Below are 24,248 nucleotides of genomic sequence, written 5' to 3' on the forward strand. Positions count from 1 at the left end.
CATTGTACCATGGAGGGATTCTCCAAACAAAACTTGCAAGGAGTTTGTTCTGCGTTACATAAGAATTAGGAACAGGAGTAGGCCATCTAGCCCCTCGAGCCTGCTCCGCCACTCAACAAGATCATGGCTGATCTGGCCATGGACTCAGCTCCACTTACCCGCCCGCTCCCCATAAGTCATTGAAAGTTGGCATGCAGGTTCAGCAGGCGGTGAAGAAGACAAATGGTATGTTGGCCTTCATAGCTAGGGGATTTGAATATAGGATCAGGGAGGTCCTACTGCAGTTTTACAGGGCCTTCGTGAGGCCTCACCTGGAATATTGTATTCAGTTTTGGTCTCCTAATCTGAGGAAGGACGTTCTTGCTATTGAGGGAGTGCAGCGAAGGTTCACCAGACTCAATCCCGGGATGACAGGACTGACATATGAGGAGAGACTGGATCGACTGGGCCTGTATTCACTGGAGTTTAGAAGAATGAGAGGGGATATCATAAAAACATAAAATTCTGACAGGACTGGGCAGATTAGATGCAGGAAGAATGTTCCCGATGTTGGGAAAGTCCAGAACCAGGCGACATAGTCTAAGGATAAGTGGTAAGCCATTTAGAACTGAAATGAGGAGAAACTTCTTCACTCAGAGAGTTGTTAACCTGTGGAATTCCCTGCCGCAGAGAGTTGTTGATGCCAGTTCATTGGATATATAGAGGGAGTTAGATATGGCCCTTACGGCTGAAGGGATCAAGGGGTATGGAGAGAAAGCAGGAAAGGGGTACTGAGGGAATGATCAGCCATGATCTTATTGAATGGTGGTGCAGGCTCGAAGGGCCGAATGGCCTACTCCTGCACCTATTTTCTATGTTTCTATATTTCTATTCGTCTAAACCAACTGAGAAAATGAACGCATCAGCCTGTAACCTTGTATATTTTAGTCTGTGTGGATGTATGCACTTTTGGGTTTGTCAACAGTATTACTATGAAGAATGTTTCAGTATCTGTGGAAGTATTGTTCTCAAACTTACTGAGTAAATGGATCTCCATTGTAAATTATGGTTTAGGATTGGCTTTGTTGCCACATGACATTGTTACTTTGCTCCTCAATATAATAAAACCATCTTTGAAGAAACTGCTTGGACTTGGAAGAGGAAAATATATTTAAAATCCTGTCACTGTGCCAGTCCATGTGTCAGGGGTGACCATCAAGTCTAAGCAGCACCTGAATATTTATTGACGGAGGTTGTGCCATTTCAAAAGTGTGCTGAGAGAAGCTGGAAAACATAGAAACATAGAAAATAGGTGCAGGAGTAGGCCATTCGGCCCTTCTAGCCTGCACCGCCATTCAATGAGTTCATGGCTGAACATGCAACTTCAGTACCCCATTCCTGCTTTCTCGCCATACCCCTTGATCCCCCTAGTAGTAAGGACTACATCTAACTCCTTTTTGAATATATTTAGTGAATTGGCCTCAACAACTTTCTGTGGTAGAGAATTCCACAGGTTCACCACTCTCTGGGTGAAGAAGTTTCTCCTCATCTCGGTCCTAAATGGCTTACCCCTTATCCTCAGACTGTGACCCCTGGTTCTGGACTTCCCCAACATTGGGAACATTCTTCCTGCATCTAACCTGTCTAAACCCATCAGAATTTTAAACGTTTCTATGAGATCCCCTGTCATTCTTCTAAACTCCAGTGAATACAGACCCAGTCGATCCAGTCTCTCCTCATATGTCAGTCCTGCCATCCCGGGATTGAGTCTGGTGAACCTTCGCTGCACTCCCTCAATAGCAAAAACGTCTTTCCTCAGATTAGGAGACCAAAACTGAACACAATATTCCAGGTGAGGCCTCACCAAGGCCCTGTACAACTGCAGTAAGAGCTCCCTGCTCCTATACTCAAATCCCCTAGTTATGAAGGCCAACATGCCATTTGCCTTCTTCACTACCTGCTGTACCTGCATGTCAACTTTCAACGACTGATGAACCATGACACCCAGGTTTCATTGCACCTCCCCTTTTCCTAATCTGCCGTCTTTCAGATAACATTCCACCTTTGTGTTTTTGCCACCAAAGTGGATAACCTCACATTTATCTACATTATACTGCATCTGCCATGCAATTGCCCACTCATCTAACCTGTCCAAGTCACCCAGCAACTTCTTAGCATCCTCCTCACAGCTCACACCGCCACCCAGCTTAGTGTCATCTGCAAACTTGGAGATATTACACTCAATTCCTTCATCTAAATCATTGATGTATATTGTAAGTAGCTGGGGTCCCAGCACTGAGCCCTGCGGCACCCCAGTAGTCACTGCCTGCCATTCTGAAAAGTATCCATTTACTCCTACTCTTTGCTTCCTGTCTGACAACCAGTTCTCAATCCATGTCAGCACACTACCCCCAATCCCATGTGCTTTAACTTTGCACATTAATCTCTTGTGTGGGACCTTGTCGAAAGCCTTCTGAAAGTCCAAATATACCACATCAACTGGTTCTCCCTTGTCCACTCTACTGGAAACATCCTCAAAAAATTCCAGAAGATTTGTCAAGCATGATTTCCCTTTCACAAATCCATGCTGACTTGGACCTATCATGTCACCTCTTTCCAAATGCGCTGCTATGACATCCTTAATAATTGATTCCATCATTTTACCCACTACCGATGTCAGGCTGACCGGTCTATAATTCCCTGTTTTCTCTCTCCCTCCTTTTTTTAAAAAGTGGGGTTACATTGGCTACCCTCCACTCGATAGGAACTGATCCAGAGTCAATGGAATGTTGGAAAATGACTGTCAATGCATCCGCTATTTCCAAGGCCACCTCCTTAAGTACTCTGGGATGCAATCCATCAGGCCCTGGAGATTTATCGGCCTTCAATCCCATCAATTTCCCCAACACAATTTCCTGACTAATAAGGATTTCCCTAGTTCCTCCTCCTTACTAGACCCTCTGACCCCTTTTATATCCGGAAGGTTGTTAGTGTCCTCCTTAGTGAATACCGAACCAAAGTACTTGTTCAATTGGTCCGCCATTTCTTTGTTCCCCGTTATGACTTCCCCTGATTCTGACTGCAGGGGACAATTTATTTTAAACTGCCATCGCAGTTGTATGTATTGTAAATTACTGATTGTGCTGCATAGTAATTTGCCTCTGTTTATGCTTCTGTGCATCAGTTTATTTGTAAATGTATTTGGACTCTAGTTTAGCCTGTTACAAAAATGGTCTAATGTTGTGAATATTTTACATCTTCTCAAGTGACAATTGGGGATCCTGGGTGTTACCCAGCAACTGTGATCAGGGTTCATTGTTCGACCTGGATTATGCTCAGTGTGACAGAGAGTAAAAGAGGTGCATGTCGGCTTGTAAGATAGGCGATCTGCTTATGGAAACTGCCATTAGGCTATCTCTAGAGATAAAGGGTGTTGGAAAAAGCTTGAAATGTAAGAACGCTATATGGTTAGATTGAACGGGGCCATGTGACCTCAGGTTGTGGTGATAGTTGAGCTTGTCACAACCACGCTTGGAACAAGGCAAGGCACTATCAACAGGAAGATCAGTCACATCAGCATGCTCTGCTTATATTTTTCGATAGCCTTCACTGAGAAAATGTCCGACCTTTTGTTTTGCTTTGATGTGGTAAAGTGCTTCATTGCAAATATCACTAAATATAGTTCTTTCTTGCATTGTTTTAAATATCAGCTTGCTATTCTCTATAAGATCCTGTGATATATTTTATATTGTTGCCTATGTTTGAATGAAATCAGTCCATCTGACTGATTATATTTTATTTCCACTGACATAGTTTGGGCTCAGTGGTGTTTTACTTCAAGGGAAGTTTCACTCAGCGTGTGGTTGGTGGTGAGAGACTGATCTACGTTGACATTTGTAGTTAATGTTTGACAGGCAGTCTGATCAGATTATAAAGAAACATTATTAACTTAACTAACCCTTGCATCTTCTGCTTTGCTCCTCTAACAATTTATACATATTTGTTCTGGTCTGTAATTGGGCCCATCACTTTGGATAGAATAGTTACCGGTTCCACTGTTTTCCTTTTATACAAGAGCAGTCAGATGTCACATCATCAAGAATGCATGACACAATCCAAGTACTTACTGAAGGACAGAACTACCCAGCAAAGGCAGGTGAGTCGCTGGCAGAGAGATATTCCCACCTATAAAGTTTATAGGGTGGTATCGAAAGTATTATATCATTGTGTCACTGGCATAGATATATATGTTGGGGCACCATGCAAATGATATTAGATTCCACTTTGTTCGAATGTAACACCTGACTCGGCAGGAGAGATTGAAATCTATTGTGCGTAGTATAGGAAAGACATGTCCATGGGACAGTGGACGAGCAGATACATCCCTTATTAGAAATATGCATCTCTTCTTATAGGCTTATTTTCCTGTAACCATTGAGAATGTTGTAACATCCATAATGGACAGAAAGCATACAGTTACTTAGGGCCCAAATTTGGCCAGGAGTTTCTCCATTTTTTTTGGAGCAACTTGATTTTTCTGGAGTATCTTAAAAATCCCCATTTTTCACATTCAATTTGCCAATGTAAGTGAGTTAGTTTGGATTTTTTTAGTTTAGTTTTGTTCAAAAGGGGGCATTACCAGCCACTTATGCCCATTTTGGCCATTTAAGCCAGTTTGGACAGCTAATAGTTGCTCCAAACTAACTTAGGCCAGCGTATGTGGCCACTTGTGGCCGCACAGAAAACCTAAGCGAAGAGTTAAGAAATCAGCGCAGGTAGATACTTAGAGACCAAATTTCCACATGATAAAAAACGGGCGCCCCTCCGAGCTGGGCGCCCGTTTTTCGCGCCGCAAACGGCGTCGGAAAAAAAAATGCGCGATTCTGGAGCGTCCTGCAGCTCCGTGTCTGCTTGGCGCGGCGCCCAGGGGGGCGGAGCCTACCACTCGCACCGATTTTGTAAGTGAGAGGGGGCGGGTACCATTTAAATTAGTTTTTTTCCTGCCGGCAACCAACCCTGCGCGTGCGCGTTGGAGCGTTCGTGCACGCGCAGTGTGAAGGAAACATTGGCACTCGGCCATTTTTGTAGTTCTTTGTAGCTGTTTAATTTTTGAACATTTTTTAATAAAAGCACATTGCCCTTCCATGATCAGCACTGAGGCTTCTTGCACGCCCCCTTTTGAAGAAAAAATTCTGTTCTACCTGACTAGAACTGCAGAAAAAAAAATGTGGAGAATTGCGATTTCTAAGATCGTCCGTTCTCCACCAGTTGCTCCTAAAAATCAGGCGCAAACCATGTGGAAACTTGGGCCCTTAATGACTTGACTAAAGAATGTGAATAGGATCAAACAGCTATACAGGACATATGACAAACTTCGCAAAATTAATTTACTATACAACAGAAGCATTCGTGGAAGCTTAAGCTACAAAAATAAAAGAAGTAAAGAGACAAAACATATTTACATAATTGTTTCAAAATATCCAAATAAAAAATAGAAGTACCTCCTGCTCATAATTCTTATGTTCCTATGTAGGAAAGTATTTTCATCAACAGGGTTAAGGAAAGTCTTGAGTAAGCTCATTAAAATTACTGGCTACACAGTTATCACCACCCCCCCACCCCCCCCATCAAAACTCCCCCCCACCATCAAAACTCCGCCCAACCGATCAAAACTCTCTCGCCCGCCGATTAAAACTCTTCCCCGCGCGCCCCCCCACCCCCATCCCCATCAAAACTCTCCTCGCTAAACCAAGCACATCCATCAATAATAAATAAAAAATAACATTTAAGTCCTACCTTGGCCCGGGAAGTCAGCGGGCCGGCTGGTGCGGGAGGCCACTTGGCCGGGGATAGGTGCGGGACTCTCTATATGACGTGCAGCAGCCCGGCATGCATCGTGAGGCCACTCGGCCTGGGATAGGGGCGGGACATCAGGTCTCATGCTGCAGAGGAGCTACCTCTTTCAACTCTGCCCCGCAACCCCCCACCCACCCTCCCCCCCCCCCCCCCTCCCCGTGTCACTCTATTCCCATCAAGCCTACCTTTAAGTACACCAATACTATTTGCTTCAACCACTCCATGTAGCAGCGGGTTCCACATTCTCATCAATCTCTGTGTGATTCTTTATTTTCTCTGTAAATGGCAATCTTCTATTTATGCCCATTTGTTACATGGAATTACATAGGGCCTGAATTTGCGGTTGGAGGTCTCCGACCGGCAAAAATCTACGAACCTACCTTCTGCCTTGGGATCCACGGAGACTTGCGCTCTTAGGCCGCTATGCACAGTCATGTGTAAAGGCCCACGTATCCCAGGGGCGCATGTGGTTTAGCAAGAGCCTCTGGGATCACGTGGGCCGACCCAGCCAATGAAAGAAGGGGGAGCCTTATTCATACCTATGGGGATTCCGTATGTATAGATTCCCCATAAGCATGAATGGGGATCACATAAAATACACATTTAACATAACATAAATTTAAAAAATGCTACATATTTAAAATTAATTAAAATACAAAATAATTAAACATTTAAACTAAAAATTACATTTTTTGAAAAATAAATTTAAATATTTTAAAGGGGCTAAAAATAACCTTAGTTTACATATGTTTTAATATTTAAATGAATGAAAACAATTATTTTTATGTTTTTTAAACTCTTATGCTGGTAAAAGCAGGTCTTATGATCGCTTTTACCAGGTGTAAGAATTTCACGGGCATTCGCTGGGCAGAAGTTGGGCAAATGGCCCGCGAATGCCCTTTTCCCGGGGATACGGATGATCTGTTCTTGACAGATCGCAAATTCCGGGTTTTAGTGCATGCGCAGCGCATGTCTAAAGCCAGAACTTGTGCGGCACCTACGTACCCATAGGGGCTGCAAATTATGACCCATAGTACTTGCAGCACAAAAACAGGCAACCCAGCCCAACAGGTCTATGCTGGCATTTATGCTCCACCAGCCTCCTCCCACCCTATTTCATCTAACCTATCAGCATGTCCTTCTATTTTCCTTTCTTTCCTTTCTCCCTCGTGTACATGTCCACCTGCTCGTTAAATGCATCTATGCTATTTGCCTCAACCACTCAATGTGGTAACGACTCGAGTTCAACATTCTGACCACTCTCTGGGTAAAGAAGTTTCTGAATGCAACCACGAAACAACTTCTCCACATCCACTCTATCGAACCCCTTCAAAATTTTAAATACCTCTATCAGGTCTTCTCATAGTTTCATCCTTTCTAGAAAAAGAAGGCCCAGCCTGCTCAATTTTTTCTGAGTAGTTGCATCCTCTCAATTCTGGTAACACAGCCTTGTGAATCTTTTCTACACTGTCTCTGATGCTTCAATATCATTCTTATAGTATGGTGACCAGATCTGCACTGTAATCCAAGCGTGGAAGTGTACAAAAAAAAGGCAACATATCATTTTACAACTAGGAGTAAACTTGGAATTTAGGAAGAACTATTTCATCGCGAGTATAAGGCATAAACGTTACCAGGGAACGTCATTGAAGCAAATAGTGTAAAAGAAAACAGAAAATGCTGAAAAAGACACATGTCTGTCAGCATCTGTAGAGAGAAAGACGGATTAATGTTTTGGATAAAGAACCTTCCTTAAAACTGGAAATACTAAAATTCAGAGAGTTCATCTATGTGACTAACCAAAACAAGGAGAGGTGGGCAGAACAACTGGCGAAGGTTCACAAGTGTAGATATGCTAACTACTATTACAAAGGGGCAGGTAATTGGCTGTGATTGGAATTTTTCCAAAGCTAGGAAAGAGGTGAATAGTGCTGGATGACATACAAAGGTCATCTCAATCTGGCTGTGAAAAGGGCTATGTGCAAAAGAGTTGTACAAGTGGAATAGGGAAGGGCAAAACTGGCAGGCTAAAAGGGGATTAAAAATAGAAAATGCTGGAAATCTCAACGGGTCAGGCAGCATCTGTGGAGAGAAAAACAAAGTTAACGTTTTAGGTCGACTACCCTTCATCAGAACTGCCAAATGTTCAAAGAGAGCACGTTCTTAAGCACTGAACGGGGGAGGGGAAGAAAGAACAAAAGGGAAGGTCTGTGATAGGGTGGAAGGCAGGAGAGATTAGAGAGAATCTCTCTTTCCTTCCATCCTATCACAGACCTTCCCTTTTGTTCTTTCTTCCCCTCCTCCTTTCAGTGCTTAAGAACGTGCTCTCTTTGAACATTTGGCAGTTCTGATGAAGGGTCATTGACCCGAAACATTAACTTTGTTTTTCTCTCTACAGATGCTGCCTGACCCGCTGAGATTTACAGCATTTTCTGTTTTTATTTCAGATTCCATCATTCCAGAGTATTTTGCTTTGATATTAGAGAATAAAAGGGGAGACAGCTAAAGACTGTCATTACCAAGTTAGTGGTCAGACCAGAAGGCCACAGAGTGCCAAAGAGGAAAATGAGATACTGTTCCAGAAGTTTGTGTTGAGCTTGGTTAGAACAGAATCGAATGCTAAAGACTGACCAATTCGAGTGAGTTGGGAGGGGCGGTAAAAGTGATGAGCTACAATGAGGTCAGGATTATACCCGTGGACAAAACAGAGATATGCTGCAAAGAGCCAAAATTGCTAGGTCTCTGCAGTATAAAGGGCATTGTGCTGTATGCAGTGAATAGAGTGAACAAGATTGGAGAAAGTATTTGTAAATCCGACTCACGTGGAAGGTGTGTTTAGGGCCTAGCCAATGACATGGGGATAAGCAATAGGGCACCTGTTCAAGTTGTTTGGGAAATGGCTTGTGGAAGAATTGCTGGAAATCCAGGTGATGAAAGAAAATAGTAGAATGAGAGTGTAAGAAACAGATAGTTGTGTTTCTGGAGAAAAGGACAATACAGAACTATGGTGAGAAGGTGGGTGGGTGTGGGAGATCAATGGAAAAGGGGGAAGGGTTGCTGGGTCAAATGATCTTTTCCTGTTCCTAAAATGTACCTTTCTATAAAGATTTTTAAATTGTAGTCCAAGATTTAAAAAAAAAAAATTGGTTCACAGGATGTGGACGTCACCAGCAAGACTGGCATTTATCGCCCTCGAGAAGGTGGTGGTGAGCTGCCTTTTACAAACTGAGGGGCTCGCTAGGCCATTTCACAGGGCAGTTAACAGTCAACCACATTGCTGTGGGTCTGGAGTCACATATAGGCCAGACCGGGTAAGGACGGCAGATTTCCTTCCCTAAAGGACATTAATGAACCAGATGGGTTTTTACAACAATTTGGTCACCACTACTGATACTGACTTTTGTTCCAGATTAATTTAATCAACTGAATTTAAATTCCCCCAGCTATCCCGACCATTAGTTCAGGACTCTGGATTACTAGTCCAGTAACATAACCACTATGCTACCGTTCCCTCATCAAGTTATGTAAGGGAGCCAATAAATAACAGTAGATAACCTCTACAAAATCATCATTCTATGTGAAGCTCTATAATTCACAGCATCACACAAGAATAGCATATAGCTTGTGCACTATAAACCAAATAGTTGGTGCATGTAACAACTAACCAGACATTAAATACTAACTACAGTGCTGCTCACTTAAAGCAAAAAACATACTTTACATTTCAATCATTCCATTTTGATTCTGCAACTAGCAATCTCGAATGGACAAACTGCCATGCAGACATTTTCTTGCTTTTGATTACTGCTGCAGAAACCTCAATTAATCATTCCTATCTTGCTTAAGTTAAACTCTTATTAGGCAAGTCTAAATTAATGAAGAGGACTCCGCCAATATAAACAGTGCCCGAGGCAAAATAGTTGCTATGTTTTGACCAGTCATTAGCAAACACCTGAAATATTTGCACCACTTTAGGCAGATTACTACATGAATATGCTGGACCTCATTAAGCAGAATAGTGATGCTGCTGACAGAATTGCCGGTAATTTCCTCAGGAGTTGTTCCGATCAGCCGCCATCACTTCAATGCTAATTTATAGAACCCCCGAGGAAATTCTCAAACTTGCGCTGAAATAGTGGCTTAAGCAAGGCAAAATGCTGACTTTCGATGCAGAAAACTGAGGAAATTTGGGCTTATGCCCATTTTTATGTTGCACTCGAATTTCCTCGATCTTGTACGGCGATTCTGTGAAACCTCTGCCGAAACCCTCTGCTATCCTATTTAACAAGCAAAATGACAACTTACATGCATTTTCTGAATTGATGACAATTCTGTAACTTTCCTAAATTTACACCTAAAATCAAAATCATATTTCTAGTGTTTTATTGTGATTTTTCGTAAGCAATTAAAAAAAAATCTTTTCACTGAAACCTACAGTTTATTTTCTATATCTTTGAATGCATCTTTACAACATCAGAATGGTTTGTATTAAAAATCGAAACACTTCCACATTTGTATTTTCGTAAACACGCTGTGCCTAATGTGCGTGAATGATGGTTTGATGGTTTCAAACTTTAACTTAAAGAAGGACTATTATGTAGGGTCAGTGCTTTCCTTGGACCCTGATTGTTTATCGTGATTCCTGCTTGTTTTACATGGTTTTTACGTTCCTTTGGATGCTGTGAGCTTCTCGCACTTGGTATGGGATCTGTTCAAAGCTGATTCCTAGTGGTAAAGTTGCTAGTGGGGTCAGACGACCAAAGGAGCACTGTGCCTTGTGTTGAACTAGAGGTTCCTGCTCATATTTCAAATGTGACTTGCGTGTCACGCCAGGAAATTCTGGGCCACAAGGGTTCTGTTTGAAGCGGTGAATTCAGTATCCTCAGTGAATTGACAAGTCTGGCTGAAGACGGCACAGGCTGTTATGTCCCTCCTGGCAGAGCACTGACAGGATGGAGGGAAGTTCCTAACTGGATGTAGGTTAAGGGTTAACCCTGAGGAAGGAGAAAATTAATCCTGTAGAGCCACTACGAAACCAAACTGGAAATGAGAATGATTTCAGTCTATATTGTGAGTCGTGTTCAAAATATGAGCAGGAATCTCTTATTCAACTCAAGACAGAGCTTCTCTGGTCATCTGATCTGACTTGCAACTTTACCAGTAGGAATCAGTGCCTCGGTCTCCTCCTCCTCCTCCTCACCCCCTGACCCTCCCTCCAGCCCTCCCCTTAAACAAGGCCTGACTGCAGATCACTCCACAGTTTCTCCCCACCCCATCTCCTCTCCTTCTGCAGGCTCATCTTCCTTTTCTACACCCTTGAACCTCTCCCAACCCAATTCCTGACCACAAATCTATCTTTTCTGGGCCCAAAGCTTGCTGACATTGTTAACTACTCCTATTCCACTGTTGCTCAGCCCTTCAAAATTTCCATCATCATCATCACTCCCCTCCTCAAAAATCTCAGTCTCAATCCTTCTGTCCTTTCCAACTAACACCGAACCTCAAACCTCCTTACCATCTTAAAAGTCCAAGAATGTGTTGACACCATGCATTTGCAAACCACCCTCTTCCTGTTCCATCATCCCCTGTTTGCATCTGTTTAGTCCAGTTTCTTTAACGTCAGCAGGACTGACATTGCTTAGTCAAAGTCACTGATGACATTCTCTATGACTGTAACTCTTATGCATTATCTCTCCTTAATCTCCTCAACCTTGACACAGTGTTCAACACGGCCAACCACTTCACACTCCTCCATCATTTACCTCTGTGACAATTCTCTTTCTTGGTTACAATCCTATTTCTTCCAAAATAGCCAGCACATGTCCTGCAATGGCTTCTTCTCCCACCTGTGAACAGTCACCTCAGGATTGCCCAAGTTTCAATCCCTGGAGCCCTCCTATTCTTTGTCTATACATTGCCCCTCAGCCCCCTCATCTCCAGCACTCTTAACTCCATGACTATCAATGTGCTGTTTGAGAGCGTCAAAGTTTTGAATAAGTCAGGATGTTCTCGAAATTAATAGTGACAAGACCTAAGCCATTCTGATTGGCTCCCCACCGAAAACAATGCACCTTAATCCCTGATTCCATCCTCTTGATCTGATCTTGATGGTGCACAATCTCAGTGTTCTGTTTGATTTTTGAGCTGAGCTTCAAGTTGTATCTCCTAAACTGTCTTTTTTCTACCGTTGCAACAGTGGCCGCCTTTGCCCTTACTTCACTGTTATTGCCATTGCTAAAGCCCTCATCCGCACCTTTGTCTCCTCCATTCTTTACTTCTCTAATGTTCTCCATATCTGCCTCCCAGTGTCTACGTAACATGTCAGGAACCCTGCTGCCTACATGCTTTTCTGCACTAAGTATCACCTCTGTCCTTGACAACCTCCATTTCCTCCCCATCCCCCAACTTGTATTCAATATCCAAGTCCTTGTTTGCAAATCCCTCCACGGGCTACTTATCCTTACCTCGAACCTCCCCCAGCCCTCCAGCCCTATGTATATCAGCATGTGGCATCCACTCTTCAGACTCTAGTGCCCTTTGCATCTCTACCTCCCTCTGTTCCACCTTTGGTGACAGAGCCTTCAGCTTCTCAGCCCTGCTACCTCTCTTCCCACTTCAAAAGCATTTTCAATCCCTGCCTTTTAGTTATGCCTTTGGTCACCTCCCCTAATTTCCCTACTACTACTCATCATCTGTTTTTGCCTCGATGAAGTATCTTGGGACACCTCTTACATTACAGGTGCTGTATAAATGATGCAAGTTGTTGCTATTACTGAAGCTACGTAATATTTAACCATAATCACCCAATGTTTCTCCAGTTTGGCTCATTTACAGCTAACAACCTATGTACAAACTGTGTCATCTACGATAGTTAGATTTTGCATTGTGATTCTAGTTTATTTGGACATGTCTCTATTGATAAGTGGGAAGAATGTATAAGTGGGAAATAGATATCATGCCATTTTTTTGCTCTCATATATAAATGAGGCTTCCTCTGCTAATTCCAACTCTGAAGATAGCTTGCGTGTAGTCTTCCTGCCCATAAATTGTCACTATTTTGGTGTTTATTATGAGGCATTTTGAAATTAGCTATTGCAACCATATCAACGACAGCTAACACAGAGAGTGGAATTGAATTAACCTGGGAATCTTCAAATGTTATTTTGGTTGCCTGTTTTTTCTTAATGTGATCCAGAAAGGCTTTGAACTTAGTGACAACTTAAGCTAACTAGCTAAAACCAAACATAAAGGGTTGAATTTGTAAGATAAAGCTATTTGGTGTCCACCTAAATTATTTGCAAGATTGCTTCACGCTCTTGGTCAAGATCCATAATCCCTTTAAGCATTGTGACAACCTTCTGCAGGACAGTAGATGGACCTGAAGTCATATCATGTCTCATTGTTTCCAAGCCCGCAACTGAAATAAGTTACTTCAGTATCTTATAGATAGAAATAGCAGTTCTGTACTTGGAAATATTCACATTATTTTAACAGTTTCCTGATCATATAATATGGGTGCATCTTTGTGTGGTCTCCGCTCAACGTCTCCCTCAGCAGCATGGCTGAGATTTAGACCTCGCCTTAAAGAAAGTGTTATACGTTCCCTCCATTGTATATTATTAATCATGTCTTGCGTTGACTGCATTTTGCCTCATGGTCAGCAGTTATCAGCCTGGAAAAATAATGCACTTAGCTGTTTCAGCCTTGATGGCGCCTCAGTAACAGGTGTCACAAAATGGAAAGACTTTCCAGTTCCACTTCCCCACACTCTGTTAGGTTCCCAATTTTAGTGGAGAGAAGAGACATCTACCGCAGTGCAGGGAAAGCTGGAAGGCAAATCATTTTTCTGCCAATGTTGATTGCCTCTGAATGGTTAGCTGAAGAGTGACATCGATGGAGGTGTTGGAGCACATCCCCTGCCCGCTATCTTGGATGCAGGAAGACCACCATGATCCAGCCAGGCTTGTACAAGGAAACAAAATAGATGGGGCAATTCTGCACTCCCATTGTGGAGTGTGCGTTAGAGATAGGACTATATACTATGATCACCACCCACCCCCACCCCAGATTCTCCGATCCATGATCCGTGCAAGGGTGACTCCACAGTGCGAATGTGATATCTGGGAAATACGCCGTCATTGATTTTCCCCCCCTTGCAAAAATACTGTCTGAAGCTACTCAAATCAGTGTGCACTGATTTTTAAATCATTTTAGAAAATGGTTTAAATAAAACCTATAGCTGACTCCTGTTGCGGTCAGCAAGTAAGCAAAGTCCACCTTTATAAGGAAAAAAAGACTAAACCATTGCAATGGAAGGAATGGAGATGATTCTAAGAGAGTGTTATGCATCTATTGTTCTGAAGGGCAAAGCTTGGGAAGACCTTTATATTTGTTTATGTGAATTCTTAGGCTATTTGCACATTAATTATGCACCTGAACCATTGGTAAATCTTTGCACCCAGAACAGTGTAGCACAGCCCTATCCAAAGTGAAGTTCAGGGATCCTGATCTCTGCATAACCCTCTGTGATATGACCCATTGGTACATCAATGTGCTCTGCCACAAGACCATTTGTGCAATCGCTTCTGAACTATGACGATTTGATTGTCGCTGAAGGAGGCGGACAACCAAAGCCAGTGAGCAGTTACTCTTTTATGGTTAAAAAGCCCCAAAGTTTTATGTGCTAATGTTTTTTTTCTTGTTCAGTTACAGACTTAACAATATTTCTGATTATTGGTGCGGTTGCTTTGGGAACCCTTGTGTTGGTAACTAGTGTTGTTTCCATAATATGTGTGAGGAGGTATGTATTCTGTGAAGTACATAAATTGTGCATCGTAAACAGATTCGTGAAATGAATAATCGGTGTCACAACGTTCATTATTCTTTTCCTCAGGAGAAAGAAGCAGAAAAGGATCAAAAAACAGTTAAAAAAGAGTACCACTGAAAGAAATCATGTAAGACAATCTTTGTTGCAGTTACCATGTTTATTAAATGAATTGGCTTTCAATGCGAATCTAACGATGGGCCACATCAACTTAGAAGTAGCAGTTATTGTGCCCAGTCCCTTGATGATTAAAAGATGACAAATCACTCAACTATTGGCAGAGGCTCCAATCTGCTCCCCTTCTCTTCCAATCCAGCCTTTTATGCCGCACCCATCAATGGAGAATGGATTAAGATATTATTTTTTCACTGTTAAGTCCTGGGTTGAAATCCAATATAGATTGATGGGATTAATGTTTCTTCTCCACACTGTTTTTAAGGATCTTCAATTAAATTAAGGAGTCTCAGTCTAGTCCCCAATGCTAAATAAGAATATAAGAACATAAGAATTAGGAACAGGAGTAGGCCATCTAGCCCCTCGAGCCTGCTCCGCCATTCAAAAAGATCATGGCTGATCTGGCCGTGGACTCAGCTCCACTTACCCGCCCGCTCCCCATACCCCTTAATTCCCTTATTGGTTAAAAATTTATCTATCTGTGATTTGAATACGTTCAATGAGCTAGCCTCAACTGCTTCCTTGGGCAGAGAATTCCAGAGATTCTCAAACCTCTGGGAGAAGAAATTCCTTCTCAACTCGGTTTTAAATTGGCTCCCCCGTATTTTGAGGCTGTGCCCCCTAGTTCAAGTCTCCCCGACCAGTGGAAACAACTTCTCTGCCTCTATCTTGTCTATCCCTTTCATTATTTTAAATGTTTCTATAAGATCACCCCTCATCCTTCTGAACTCCAACGAGTAAAGACCCAATCTACTCAATCTATCATCATAAGGTAACCCCCCCCCCCATCTCCGGAATCAACCTAGTGAATTGTCTCTGTACCCCCTCCAAAGCTAATATATCCTTCCTTAAGTAAGGTGACCAAAACTGCATGCAGTACTCCAGGTGCGGCCTCACCAATACCCTGTACAGTTGCAGCAGGACCTCCCTGCTTTTGTACTCCATCCCTCTTGCAATGAAGGCCAACATTCCATTCGCCTTCCTGATTACCTGCTGTACCTGCAAACTAACTTTTTGGGATTCATGCACAAGGACCCCCAGGTCCCTCTGCACCACAGCATGTTGTAATTTCTCCCCATTCAAATAATATTCCCTTTTACTGTTTTTTTTTCCCAAGGTGGATGACCTCACATTTTCCGACATTGTATTCCATCTGCCAAACCTTAGCCCATTCGCTTAACCTATCTAAATCTCTTTGCAGCCTCTCTGTCCTCTTCACAACCCGCTTCCCCACTAATCTTTGTGTCATCTGCACATTTTGTTGCACTACACTCCGTCCCCTCTTCCAGGTCATCTGTGTATATTGTAAACAGTTGTGGTCCCAGCACCGATCCCTGTGGCACACCACTAACCACCGATTTCCAACCTGAAAAGGACCCATTTATCCCAACTCTCTGCTTTCTGTCAGCCAGCCAATTCTCTATCCATGCTAATACATTTCCTCTGACTCCGCGTACCTTTATCTTCTGCAGTAACCTTTTGTGTGGCATCTTATCGAATGTCTTTTGGAAATCTAAATACACCACATCCATCGGTACACCTCTATCCACCATGCTCGTTATATCTTCAAAGAATTCCAGTAAATTAGTTAAACATGATTTCCCCTTCATGAATCCATGTTGCGTCTGCTTGATTGCACTATTCCTATCTAGATGTCCCGCTGTTTCTTCCTTAATGATAGCTTCAAGCATTTTCCCCACTACAGATGTTAAACTAACTGGCCTGTAGTTACCTGCCTTTTGTCTGCCCCCTTTTTTAAACAGAGGCGTTACATTAGCTGCTTTCCAATCCACTGGTACCTCCCCAGAGTCCAGAGAATTTTGGTAGATTATAACCAATGCATCTGCTGTAACTTCCGCCATCTCTTTTAATACCCTGGGATGCATTTCATCAGGACCAGGGGACTTGTCTACCTTGAGTCCCATTAGCCTGTCAGGCACTACCTCCCTATTTTTTTAATTATAGAAGTGAAAGCAAATGATATGTTGATCTTTATTATGAGGATTTGGGTACAAGAGTAACGATGTCTTACTGCAATTATATAGGGCCCTGCTGAGACCACACCTGGAGTAGTGTGGACAGTTTTGGTCTCCTTACCTAAGGAAGGATATACTTGCCATAGAGGGAGTGAAACAAAGGTTCACCAGACTGATTCCTGGGATGGGGGGATTGTCCTATGAGGAGAGTTTGAGTAGACTAGGCCTATATTCTCTGGAGTTTAGAAGAATGAGAGGTGATCTCATTGAAACATACAACATCCTTAGAGGGCTTGACAGGGTAGATGCAGGGAGGATGTTTCCCCTGGCTGGGTAGTCTAGAACCAGGGGTCACAGTCCCTGAATAAGGGGCTGGCCATTTAGGACTGAGATGAAGAGAAATTTCTTCACTCAGAGGGTGATGAATCTTTGGAATTCTCTCCCCCAGACGGCTGTGGAAGCTCAGTCGTTGAGTATATTTAAAACAGAGATCGATAGATTTTTGGATATTCAGGCAATCAAGGGATATGGGGATAGTGCAGGAACGAGGAGTTGAGGAAAGTCGAGTTGAGGCCAGGATCAGATCATGATCTTATTGAATGGTGGAGCTGGCTTGAGGGGAAAAATGGCCTACACCTGCTCTGAATTCTTATGTTCTAATGATGATTAAGATTAAACATGATGCATGTTTTTAAATGCAGAGAGGCACAGAAAACTTGAGCTGTGAATGCAAAACTAGGAACACAAGCACAGAATTAGATGAGCTACATGAAAGATTAAAGATTAGGACTGGAATTTTGATTTGGAAGTGGATAGGGAATGGGGGGAAAGGGGGGCGTACTGTGAAACCCAGGAGAACGGGTTTCCCTCAGGCCCTGCCGAAATTAATATTTTGAATCTCTGTTACCTGCCCACAGCCAGCCAAGTGGAGAGGCTGTCTGGCTATTGGGCGAGTGGGCCTGTGGCACCAGGTCGCAGAGAGGAGGGGGGGGAGGGGGGGGAGGGGGGAGAAATCTGAGGTTAGGGAGGGAGGTGTTGGAAAGCTGGGGGTGTCCGATCGCGGGAGGTTGGCAAAGTGGTAACTCTGGATCCAGCACGTAAGTGGAAAAGCACTTACCTCCTGGATCCAGAAATCTTCGCTTCCCTTTAACTAGCGGGTTTCCTGAGACCTGGGAAACCCGTCTGCCCACAGTTAAATTTAAAATGGTGGATCACCATGAGTCACACAGCTTCATTATAATATTTAAAGTGCAAACCTGCCTCCTGGCAGCGGATTGGCTGCCTGTCCCCCATCCTGTTTCCGTAAATCCAGAAGTGGGTGGGTTGGCGCCGGGTTGGGGTAGGGATTCAGATTTCTAGCTCTTTAACCTTCCACCTGACCCCAACCCACCCATTTTTGGGGGTTAAAATTCCTCCCTAGGAGCCAAAATTCAACAGGGGTTCCACCGATCTCTTAGTGTAACTCTGGTGATCCCCCCCGGAAAACAGCAACGACTCGGATGTGCCGATTTCTACAATTTCCAGGATTTTCCTCGTCCTGTTGTAAAGGGCTGAACTTCTGTCCATCCCTTATAAGCCAAATGATAGTCAGGGGTTAAAGCTGGGGCAAGGGACACCCTAGGGAGACTAGGGTCCTGAACTTAAAGAAAGGTAACTTCGATGGTATGAGACGTGAATTGGCTAGGATTGACTGGCGAATGATACTTAAAGGGTTGACGGTGGATAGGCAATGGCAGAAATTTTAGAATCACATGGATGAACTTCAACAATTGTACATCCCTGCCTGGCATAAAAATAAAACGGGGAAAGTGGCTCAACCGTGGCTAACAAGGGAAATTCGGGATAGTGTTATATCTAAGGAAGAAGCATATAAATTGGCCAGAAAAAGCAGCAAATCTAAGGACTGGGAGAAATTTAGAATTCATCAGAGGAGGACAAAGGGTTTAATTAGGAGGGGGAAAATAGAGTATGAGAGGAAGCTTGCAGGGAACATAAAAACTGACTGCAAAAGCTTCTATGGATAAGTTAAGAGAAAAAGATTAGTGAAGACAAATGTAGGTCCCTTGCAGTCAGAATCAGGTGAATTTATAATGGGGAACAAAGAAATGGCAGACCAATTGAACAAATACTTTGGTTCTGTCTTCATGAAGGAAGATCCAGATAACCTTTTGGAAATACTAGGGGACCGAGGGTCTAGCATCTAAGAGGAACTGAAGGAAATCCTTATTAGTCAAGAAATTGTGTTCGGGAAATTGATGAGATTGAAGGCCGATAAATCCCCAGGGCCTGATAGTAAGGAAGTGGCCCTCGAATGGATGCATTGGTGGTCATTTTCCAACATTCTACAGACTCTGGATCAGTTCCTATGGATTGGAGGGTAACTAATGTAACCCCACTTTTTAAAAAAGGAGAGAGAAAACAGGGAATTATAGCCTGACATCGGTAGTGGGGAAAATATTGGAATCAATTATTAAAGATATAATAGCACCACATTTGGAAAGCAGTGACAGGATCGGTCCAAGTCAGCATGGATTTATGAAAGGGAAATCTTGCTTGACAAATCTTCAAGCATTTTTTGAGGATGTAACTAGTAGAGTGGACAAGGGGGAGAACCAGTGGATGTGGTGTATTTGGACTTTCAAAAGACTTTTGACAAGGTCCCACACAAGAGATTAGTGTGCAAAATTAAAGCACATGGTATTGGGGATAAAGTCTTGACATGGATAGAGAACTGTTTGGCAGACGGGAAGTAAAGTGTAGGAATAAATGGGTCCTTTTCAGAATGGCTGGCAGTGACTAGTGGGGTACCACAAGGTTCAGTGCTGGGACCCAGCTATTTACAATATATATTAATGATTTAGATGAAGGAATTGAATGTAATATCTCCAAGTTTGCAGATGACACTAAGCTGGGTGGCAGTGTGAGCTGTGAGGAGGATGCTAAGAGGCTGCAGGGTGACTTGGACAGGTTAGGTGAGTGGGCAAATGCATGGCAGATTCAGTATAATTTGGATAAATGTGAGGTTATCCACTTTGGTGACAAAAACAGGAAGGCAGAATATTATCTGAATGGTGACAGATTAGGAAAAGGGGGAGATGCAACGAGACCTGGGTGTCATGGTACATTGAAAGTTGGCAAGCAGGTACAGCAGGCGGTGAAGAAGGCAAATGGCATGTTGGCCTTCATAGCGAGAGGATTTGAGTATCGGAGCAGGGAGGTCTTACTGCAGTTGTACAGGGCCTTGGTGAGGCCACTCCTTGAATATTGTGTTCAGATTTGGTCTCCTAAATTGAGGAAGGACACTCTTGGTATTGAGGGAGTGCAGCGAAGGTTCACCAGACTGATTCTCGGGATGGCAGGACTGTCATATGAAGAAAAACTGGATTGACTAGGCTTATATTCAGTGGAATTTAGAAGAATGAGAGGGGATCTCATAGAAACATATAAAATTCTGACAGGATTGGACAGGTTAGATGCAGGAAGAATGTTCCCCATGTTGGGGAAGTCTAGAACCAGGGGTCACAGTCTAAGGCTAAGGGGTAAGTCATTTAGGACCGAGATGAAGAGTTACTTCTTCACTCAGAGAATTATGAACCTGTGGAATTCTCTACCATAGAACGTTGTTGAGGCCAGTTCGTTAGATATATTCAAAAGGGAGTTAGATGTGACCCTTACGGCTAAAGGGATCAAAGGGTATGGAGAGAAAGCAGGAATGGGGTACTAAAGTTGTATGATCCGCCATGATCATATTGAATGGTGGTGCAGGCTCGAAGGGCTGAATGGCCTACTCCTGCACCTATTTTCTATGTTTCTAAACCAGGAGTTCCCACTCTGGGATGAATGTGACCTGATGTGGCAGTGTTGGCTGGTGTGCTGAGTGCGTGGAGGTGTACCAACCTCCACAGGGGTGTATGTGAACACCACCGGCAGGGTCCAGGTAGTGGGGTTAATAGGACCATGGCTGGTGGAGGAGGAGTGCCTGAGCAAAACTCCCAAAGGGTGGGCCCTTAAGTTTTTGGCAGGTATAGGCAAGTGGGCGTCAGAGACGCTTTTGAATTGGCACTTGCGCCACCCTGGCTCGTGCTAATGAGATGCCCTCCCAATGACCCCGCGAACTCTGGTGGGCTCAGCACTAGAGGACAATATTGGGCATGATCCCGGCATAACCAAGCACGAGGAATTTTTTACCCATTGTGTAGCTGACATATAAAACAAACTCCCAGCTAAGGTAACAGTTGCTATGTTGATTAACTGATTAGCTTCTTTAAGAATGAGCCAGATAGATAACTGGTTTGGAACACGATTAAAGGACATGGTAAGATTAGACAGAGCAGAACATGCGTTCCATGAAAAAACAATCTTGTTGTGCCATGAAAAGTGATCAACGATGATTAAGGTGAATAGTTTAGTGGGTATTCTGGGGTTTCAGTCTATTTTCCTTTGAGAACTTTCTTCCTAAGGATTAAATAGACTTGACTAAATGACGTTTTCTGGTTGCATACTTTTATGTGTTACTATTGGCTATATTTTTCTCTGGTTGTTAATCTGAGCAAAAAAATATCAGTTTTCCTGGTTTTGTTGTCACTCGTGTTTGGTTCCATTAGGAACTGGATGAAAGTACAGTCCTCGATTGTCCCTATGACTCAGACAGCCCACACAGATACCAGGAATGGAAAGAGTCTCACTAGAGCGAGGCTCCTTGTAAGGTTGGAGTAGAGCACACTGTTGAGTAGAAGGATTTCACTCTGCTTTTAGTAGCTCATCCTGGAATCGATTTTGGAATGTTTAATGTGTGCCTTGAATGAGCACAAACCAGTCATTATTTTTTTTTTAAAGAAACTTTTTTCCGGTTAATTTGTTCTTGAATGTGATCTTGAATGTGACTTGCGAAAGATAATGAGGAGGTAATTTAGTTAAAGGGTCAGACATTATCTGATAAAAGACAGTGATTGTTTAATGTATATAATAAACAATAGCAACAGTGGCCAGTCCTTTCATTTTGTGAGCATCTTTCTCAAAGTCATGGAGCACGGCTCTCCTGATAGTTCAGCTGGTTAAGCCGGGACAGTTCTATATCCGTACCCTGACCTGTGCTGCGTTAGTTGGGTTGCTGGTAGAAATGTACAATTTTTGATCTCAGTAAGGTAGGGGAATAAAATCATCCAGGCTTCTCAGCACTAATTGTTTTCCAGAAATGGCTCCCGGCATTGTACATGTGTGGACATTGAGAGGATAGAATTGGGCTTGGTTGCGATGATGACATAGTGACATCAACAACAGCAGTTTGTATTTATATAGCGCTTTTAACATAGTAAAACGTCCCAAGGCACTTCACAGCACTGTTATGAAATTTTTAAAAATTGTACATCAAGCTGCAGAAGTAGAAATTAGCACAGGTAACCAAAAGCTTAATCATAGAGGCATGTTTTAAGGAGCGTCTTGAAGGAGGAAAGAGAGGTAGAAAGGCGGAGAGGTTTTGGCAGGGAGTTCCAGAGCTTGGGGCCTAGGCAACAGAAGCACGGCCACCAATGGTTGAGCGATTATAATCAGGATGCTCAATAGGGCAGAATTAGAGGAGCGCAGACATCTCGGGGGGTTGTGGGGCTGGAGGAGATTACAGAGATAGGGAGGGGCGAGGCCATGGAGGGATTTGAAAATAAGGATAAGAATTTTGAAATCAAGGCGTTGCTTAACCGGGAGCCAATATAGGTCAGCGAGCACGAGGGTGATGGGTGAGTGGGACTTGGTGCAAGTTAGGACATGGGCAGCCGAGTTTTGGATTAGCTCTAGTTAACGTAGGGTAGAATATAGGAGGCCAACCAGGAGTGCGTTGAAATAGTCAAATCTAAAGGTAACAAAGGCATGAATGAGGGCTTCAGCATCAGATGAGCTGAGGCAAGGATGGAAATGTGCAATGTTCCAGAGGTGGAAATAGGTGGTCTTAGTTATGCAGTGGATATGTGGTTGAAAGCTAATTTCAGGATCAAATATGACACCAAGGTTGCAAACAATCTGGTTTAGACTCGGACAGAAGTTAAGGAGAGGGTTGGAGTCCGTGGCAAGGGTACAGAGTTTGTGGTGGGGACTGGACACAATGGCTTCGGTTTTCCCAATATTCAATTGGAGAACATTCCTGCTCATCCAGAACTGGTTGTCCGACAAGCAGTCTGACAATTTAGAGGCCGCGGAGGGGTTGAGAGAAGTGGTGGTGAGGTCGAGCTGGGTGTCATCAGCGTACATGTAAAAACTGATGCTATGTTTTCAAACGATGTCGCCAAGGGGAAACATGTAAATGAGAAATAGGAGGGGGCCAAGGATAGATCCTTGACACCAGAGGTAATTAATACACAACCAATTATCTACTCATCCAGTTATTCCTTGAACTGCTTGGACAAAATGCTGACAGATTGTCTTAACAAATTACCCCACAGATTTTTTTTGTCATTATTACAGGAATAAATTCTCCTCTCAGAAAAACAGTGATAGGATTGCAATCCAAACTTAACAAACTCTCACCGCTACTTTTTGATTTGCCTTGTCTTCTCTGCCTGTATTTTCAATCTTGCTGGTGTTCCTTTCAATGGGCATCAACCCTTTATTGAGTTTATTTATTCATTAATAAGAAACAAAGTTCAGCTAATGTTTAAGGATTGTCGTTGTCTGCAACACAATTCTAATAGCACTCTTTATAAACAGCAAAGAAGAGCCAATCAAAACAGCTACTCAGTTTCTGATGTCTATGACCGAGCGAATTCCAGGATGACGGAGTATCAGGATGAAGCTATTTATGCTAACTTGTAGGATCTAACGCAGATAAGCTGACCAAGGACCCATCGTGAACGTCACTAGTAGATCTCGGACTGATCTTCATCACCATGAACTGCTCCCATGGTTTTGTGTTCATTTTCTTCACTAACAAGATGACTGTCAGATTCATTCCATCTCAAAACTAAACAGTGAACATTCTTGTAATCCTAGAACAGGATGGAGCAAAAAGTAATTTGATTTCCTTCTTTCAACTTTGAAAAATGTTTCATTTTATAAGTGCCATATAACCATTTTTAACTAATAAATGTAATAATGTTTTGGTGGCAACAACATTATTTGTATATTTGTATACTTGACAACTGAGAATTTACAGGAAATATTAACTTGGCAATACACATGATGAAAAAAAAACTTTCTGAGAAACTGTTTGAGAACGAAAGAATTTCAGATATAATTCAAAACTTGGCTGCAGGCATTGTAGGAATTTTATTTTTGTAAGTTTATTTAACACTTTGCTATTTGGATTGTGTCTAAATACATTTTGTTAGGAGGCCAAAATGTCATAATCAGGGATTTTGATCGGATTGTGGGAGGGTACAGACACCATATTGTTTACTGCCAGCTTGTTGATTTACAGCAGGAATATTTAACTTGACATTTTGACTTGTGCC

At 42.9% G+C, this 24,248-nt stretch overlaps 1 protein-coding gene across 1 annotated transcript in view; it reads left to right on the forward strand.

Moving 5' to 3' along the window:
- Window positions 1-23,777, forward strand: part of rttn (rotatin) — a 422,229-nt gene extending 398,452 nt beyond the window's left edge. The window contains exons 51-54 of the mRNA XM_070888469.1: window positions 4,055-4,135; window positions 14,542-14,635; window positions 14,729-14,789; window positions 23,506-23,777. Of these exons, the coding sequence (XP_070744570.1) occupies window positions 4,055-4,135; window positions 14,542-14,635; window positions 14,729-14,789; window positions 23,506-23,610 (341 nt within the window). The 3' untranslated portion in view covers window positions 23,611-23,777. The remainder of the gene's footprint in view (window positions 1-4,054; window positions 4,136-14,541; window positions 14,636-14,728; window positions 14,790-23,505) is intronic.
- Window positions 23,778-24,248: the final 471 nt, after the last annotated feature.

Source organism: Pristiophorus japonicus, chromosome 1 (genome assembly GCF_044704955.1).
Source record: "Pristiophorus japonicus isolate sPriJap1 chromosome 1, sPriJap1.hap1, whole genome shotgun sequence".
NCBI lineage: Eukaryota > Metazoa > Chordata > Chondrichthyes > Pristiophoridae > Pristiophorus > Pristiophorus japonicus.